Source organism: Amblyraja radiata, chromosome 26, assembly GCF_010909765.2.
Source record: "Amblyraja radiata isolate CabotCenter1 chromosome 26, sAmbRad1.1.pri, whole genome shotgun sequence".
Classification (NCBI taxonomy): domain Eukaryota; kingdom Metazoa; phylum Chordata; class Chondrichthyes; order Rajiformes; family Rajidae; genus Amblyraja; species Amblyraja radiata.
Window position 1 is genome coordinate 1,441,026 of NC_045981.1, and position 6,639 is coordinate 1,447,664.

The following is a 6,639-nucleotide window of genomic DNA, read 5'->3' on the forward strand; positions in this document are numbered from 1 at the left end:
ATAGCATTTGGAGGAATTTTATGCATGAAAAAAGTGCTAGGGAGAACAAAATTCCTGCTAAAAACGGAGACAATTTCTCTGACATCTCCCAAATATGCCTGGAAAATATTTCCACACTAAATTCGTTGGATCTTGCAACAGTGCCACAGCAGTGTGTTCGTGTTGCAATTATGCATAGGAATTCCTAACCTGCAGATTTTTCTTCCCCTGTCAAACTGATCTTGCATCAAGAGACTCGAAACAACATTGATCCATGTTCGCCAGAGATGCTGCCTGTCCTGCCGAGTTACTCCAGCACTTTGTGTCCTTCAGCCTAACTTGAGTTTTGATTATTCTAATCGATTTAATTTATAATTCAACATTATAAAGTATCTGAAGGGTCCCGACCTGAAACGTCGCCTGTCCATGTTCTCCACAAATGCTGCTCCACCCTCTTGAGTTACACCGGTAGTCTGTGCCTTTTAAAAAAAATAAAAGGTCAGTTGGAATTAATTGCATGTTGTTTCTGGCCATTCTTGCACTGTAGGGCGGTGCTTTGTGTGCATCTGCTTTACCTTCGGGTGCTCAGCGGATGCAGCGATGGGAAGATCAGAATTTTCGACCTCTGCCGTGGCACCTGTCTGAAGGTGATGAGAGCGAGCGGACGAGGGGAACCTGTACTTTCTTTCTACTTCTCTGAGAAGAGGTCTGTATAACACGACACGAGAGAACTTTATTTATCCTTGGACGGAAAATGATCTGCCAGCAGTCATAAAACACAAGATGCATGAAATTAAAATGATGAGTGGAAAGGATTGGAGATGTGCAAAGAATGGGGAGGGGGAGTCAGTCGACCCCACGACAGAAGGGAGAGGAGTTGTAGTTTGATAGCCTTTCTGTGTGATAGTTTGATACGGAATGCATCAATTCTTGGAAGCTAACTGCTGCTTTTAGCATTCCTTACATAGAAATGTAGAAACATAGAAAATGGGTGCAGGAGTAGGCCATTCGGCCCTTCGAGCCTGCACTGCCATTCAATATGATCATGGCTGATCATCCAACTCAGTATCCTGTACCTGCCTTCTCTCCATACCCCCTGATCCCTTTAGCCACAAGGGCCACATCTAACACCTTGTGGTTACTTGTGGCTGTTATATGTCGTGGGCTTATTATTGGCTAAATTATCACTTTAGAGATAAGTCATCAATCTCCCGCCGTCAGAATAAACGAATGTTAAGCAGCTTAGTTTCTGCTGAGAGTTTTACCACTTTTACCAAGGAGGTAAGTTGTAATGGCAGGGACTGGACGAACGGGTGGCGGGATGCAGCGCTGATCAGAGGCCCACGATTTGCCAGTGTTAAAGCTCACCAGTATTATTCACGAAAAAATACTCTCTTAACGCCCAAACAGTGACTTAAATTTCCAGACCTTTGGGAGCGACACAGTGGAGCAGCGGTAGAGTTGCTGCCTTACAGAGCCAGAGATCCGGGTTCGATCCTGACCATGAATGCTGTCTGTACGGAATTTGTACGTTCTCCCCGTGACCGTGTGGCTTTTCTCCGGTTTCCTCCACACTCCAGATGTACATATTTGTAGGTTAATTGTCTTTTGAAGAAGGGTCTCGACCCGAAACATCACCCATTCCTTCTCTCCAGAGATGCTGCCTGACCCGCTGAGTTACTCCAGCATTTTGTTTTACATTGGATAGAACAAGTGCACAGGGTGATCACTGGCCGGTGCGGACTCGGAGGGCCAAAGGGCTTGTTTCCACACTGTATCTCTAAAACTAAAACACCTAGGTGTGGGTACAAACACATAATATTTACAGCTCATGGCACATGTCAATGTTTATCCCCTGTCTACCACAGTTCTGGACTGAAAATTTTAATATTTGTTTATTTGTCCGAGACCGTTGATATAAAGTTAATCTGCCTGAATGTAAACTTAATTGGCCTGAGAGCTTTCCTGTGTTTTTTTTTCAGTGATTACTTTTGACAATGCATATGAACTTTAGAAAAACGATCTGGTTGAACCTCAATATCCTCCCAAATTTGGAGTCAACTAAAGGTGTCCAATAAATGCCAGCCTTTCTAACAATGTGTTGGTATCACGGGATGAATGTAATTCTATCTTCCTTCTGTATGGGTGGCACGGTGGTACAGCGGTAGAGTTGCTGTCTTACCTTGCCAGAGACCCGGGTTTGATCCTGACTACGGGGGCTGTCTGTATGGAGTTTGTATGGTTTCCCTGTGACCATGTGGGTTTTCTCCAGGTGCTCCGGTTTCCTCTCACACTCCAAGATGTACAGGTGTGTAGGTTAATTGGACATTTTATCCGGTGTGTAGGATCGCGTTAGCGTCTGGGTTGTTCGCTGGTCGGCGCGGACACGGTGGGCCGAAGGGCCTGATTCCGCCCTCTATCTCCAAAGAGAGTAACCGCAGATTTCTGCACTGCTTTATTTAGCATGATCATTAACACCGTCGGCAGTGTGGTAGCATTTCACTACGAGGACGTCACCTGGGATTACACAGCACCATCAGCGGTCATTGAAGGCCCAGTGGAAGAAGACCTATTTAAAATGGCACCACTGAGGAAGCAGCCCTACAGTTATGTACGTGCTCAACGTATGAGAAGAATTGGTTCGACAAATGAAAAGATCTATCATAGAGAGGACATCACATCAGGACTGTCCCACCATGCACCTATAATGTCAGCCAGATGCATGCTACAGGCACAAAGTAAGTTCTTCAATGGTTTGCGAAGAACTGCAGATGCTGGTCTGAAGGTATCTGCGGGTATTCGGCTTGTCCCAGGGGAGGAAGTCATCGACTTCTGTTGATGTCGTCAATCAGACTTGTTTGAGGTTGGAAGCATTCTAATGTCTTCACCAAAAACCTTTCACCAAGCCCAATGTGACCACTGGCTTTGTTTGAAGGGAAGACATTATAACAAGTATAGACACAAAAAGCTGAAGTAACTCAGCGGGACAGGCAGCATCTCTCAACCCGAAACGTCACCCATTCCTTCTCTCCAGAGATGCTGCCTGTCCCGCTGAGTTCCTCCAGCATTTTGTGTCTACTTTCTTCAATGGTTCTTTATTGTCACCTGTACAAAGGTACAGTGAAATTGTCAGAAGTTCTCATCGTAATTTCTGATTTTTTTAAAGATCTCACCTGCCATTGTGGGATTTCTAGAATCCATGTCATATTGAAAGTTTAAAAACTTTTAAATAAAGATCCACACAATGTTAACACAAGAACGACAAGGTGGCACAGCGGTAGAGTTGCTGCCTTACAGCGCCAAAGACCCGGGTCCGATCCTGACTACAGGTGCTGTCTGTACAGAGTTTGTACCTTCTCCCCATGACCACGTGGATTTTCCCCGGGTGCTTTGGTTTCCTCCCACACTCCAAAGATGAATTGTTTAATTGACCTTGGTAACGATTGTAAATTGTCCCTGGTGTGTAGTCATGCTAGTGTATGGGGTGATCGCTGGTCAGTGTAGACTCGGTGGGCCAAAGGGCCTGCTTCAGTGCTGTATCTCTAAACTAAGCTAAATCTTGAGCAATAGACAGACTCCTGGAGGAACTCAGCAGGTCAGGCAGCATCTGTGGAGGGAAATGCATAGATCTTGTTTTGGGTCGGGACGATGCTCTCGATTGGGACCATTCATTAAGTCTTGAAGAAGGATCACAACCCAAGATGTAGTCTGTCCATTTCCTTCCTCAGATACTGCCTGCCCTGCTGAGTTCCTCCAGTACGTTGTTTTTTTGCTCAACACAATGCTGTTTGACCTTCCTTTGCAGATGGTTTCCTTTCAGGTATTATTTACCTCTATGTTTTTCTTTGTAAGGGATTCAATCAGATTCCATGAAGGTTCCCAATTTGAGAGAATTTCACTTCCACAGTCCGGGTGCGTCGCTCATTGGCCAGAGGCCATCGCCGACTGGTTGGGTTTCCAGTACATTGGAAAAGCCATCACAAGGAAGATTAAGTGATTACACTGTGTTCAGCTTAGGTAAGATACTTCAAAAGATTTAATTTCCTTTGATACATTAAATATTGATAATTTAGATGGGCAATCAAATACATTTTAGCAGGCCAGGTAAACAGGTGACTTGCTGCCCTTCCATTTCTTGGGTCAATGGCCTGTTACTCTTCGATTCCTCCTCATTTCCACACATACCACTTTGGAACACTTGATATTCTCGACAAGGAATAAAAGCAGTTTTCTAATGACCGCTATTCACACTATTTTAGGTAATTGTAGTATTGATCTGAGTAATCCTTGCTTGGTTAGCAGTGTAATACTCAGGAATAAATATATTAACTTTTCCATAGTAAACCTTAAATCACAGTGAGACTGAAGTCCGTGTTGAGTATTTGCTTGAATATTATGAGGTTGGAAAAACAATGGGAAAAGTCAAAGGTTGGTCTTGTGGTCCTCAATGTTTAATATTTTTTAGTTAGAGCAATGACTAACTGACAATTAAATAGGATGGAGTGGTCATTTGCCAGTGTTTTGGGAGGTCCAGTATGAAGGACAACCTTTCCTCAACAGGATAGCAGTTCCTCCTAATTTCGGTGACATTAAATACCAGTTTAGTTTAGATTAGTTTAGTTTATTATTATCATGTCTACCGAGGTAGAAAAGCTTTTTTGTTGCATGCTATCCAGTCAGTGGAAAGACCATACATGCTTACAATCAAGCTGCCCATAGTACTCAGATACAGGATAAAAGGAATAACATTTACTGCAAGATAAAGTCCAGTAAAGTCCGATTGAAGATAGTCCAAGGGTCTCCAACGAGAGAGCTGTTGAGTTGGTGATAGGATGGTTGCATAAACTCTAAGCTGCCAAATGGTGAGGTTATTGTTGGAGATGTTTAATTTTGGATGAGACATGAACAGAAGAACTCATGAGTCCTTGGGTTTAAGAAGGAACTGCAGATGCTGGAAAATCGAAGGTACACAAAAACGCTGGAGAAACTCAGCGGGTGCAGAAGGTCTGAAGAAGGGTTTCGGCCCGAAACATTGCCTATTTCCTTCGCTCCATAGATGCTGCTGCACCCGCTGAGTTTCTCCAGCATTTTTGTGTAACTCATGAGTCCTCCACAGGGAATGTATAGGGAAAGTTGAGTGTTTTTTGACTGGGTGCTTTAAACAAATGCAGGTTAAACATAATGATGTGGGATGAAGGTGACTGCATCTCCAACCTATCTTCACCACCAACAGCATTCATGTAAATGCCTCTGGTCCTCTGAAGTGATTGCAAAAGATCTCTTGACAGCGGAAGAAGAGCGGAAGAGTAATTTTCTATGTCTTGGTAAAGAGTTATCCTTCTACCGCCATCGCAAGAGATGACCTGGTTATTATCAAATTGCTTTTCTGAGGGTTATGTGTAAAGTGGCTTCCTTGGTTGCCCACCACAACACATAGAGGTGACTGGACTCGGACAAAGTGAGAATAATGGAGGGTTTGGGATGCAGTTATTTAAGAAATATCTTTTCCACAACTCCTATTGCAATTTATTATGAAATGCACTTGATTTATTGAAAAGTGTTGTGACTATCCTTTGTCTTTGTATAGATAGAAGAACTGATTCATTGTCAAAAGCTTCAAGACTTCTATCAGCAAGTGAGCAAGAAACATTAAAGCAAATTAAAAAACACGGCCTGTCCAGACCCAAAACATCAGAGCAGATCCGTCTGACAGTCAATGCGATCCATAATCAATACGGATTTGAAGAGACTAAAATAAACACTCTGTATAACATTTCACTTGAAGATGATTGGGGTCAGTCTCGATGTCCTTTGAAAGATATGGAGAGAAGATTTATTGCAAAAAAGCATGCTCCCCAATCTGACATTATTCAAGATGAAGTTAAAGAGTGTGTTGATGTACAAACCTTTCTTCCTGCTTTTGATTTAAAGAATCAAAATCCTAATCAGAAACGCATCTTTCACACTCGTAATACAAATTGTTTTGCCAAAAGGCCGACAATTAAACGATCAAAATCAACCCTAGGGTTTGTTGACCCCGTTCCATTTATCAGTCAAAAGAACAGGCCCCGAACTGCATTCGTCGACATACCCAAAAGAGGCGAAATAGCAATTGACTCAAAAGAAAGAAATCAATCCTTAACCTTGGTGCCAATTACTACGATATCTAAAGCGGCTGCGAAGCTGAGGTTCCAACAAAGTGCAATCATAAACCCATTCCGGGAAATGAGTGGTTTCAGACTCTGTACGCCAAAACAACGTAAAGAATATGAAGAAAAAATAATTGCAGAACACACTATCAACCAGCAAAAACTGGAACAGGGTCGAGTGTTTTCCAAGGTGTGGTTAAAGAGGAATAGCACTTGAAATAGGGTACGATTTGCACACACCGAGTCTTGGGACTAATAAATGTAAGGCTAACGTGATGTATGTCAGCTTGTCTTCCCCCTTCCATATATAGTTAGAATTTGAGAAACATGCAATAGTTATCAAAATAAAGAACTCTATGGAGATTTTAAAAGATTTGAATGGAGGATATGTTGTGATAAAGACTGCGGTATTACACAGAACACAGTTTTTAACATGGGTTCGACAAGCAAACCTTACACCATCTTTGCAATGACCTGCTAGTAGCGTGCTACACTATGCTGCTAGTTGGCA

The 6,639-nt window shown here is 42.8% G+C and overlaps 1 protein-coding gene across 1 annotated transcript in view; it reads left to right on the forward strand.

Moving 5' to 3' along the window:
- cdrt1 (CMT1A duplicated region transcript 1) overlaps window positions 1-2,832 on the forward strand; it is a 39,442-nt gene extending 36,610 nt beyond the window's left edge. The window contains exons 12-13 of the mRNA XM_033043956.1: window positions 527-685; window positions 2,443-2,832. Of these exons, the coding sequence (XP_032899847.1) occupies window positions 527-685; window positions 2,443-2,818 (535 nt within the window). The 3' untranslated portion in view covers window positions 2,819-2,832. The remainder of the gene's footprint in view (window positions 1-526; window positions 686-2,442) is intronic.
- Window positions 2,833-6,639: the final 3,807 nt, after the last annotated feature.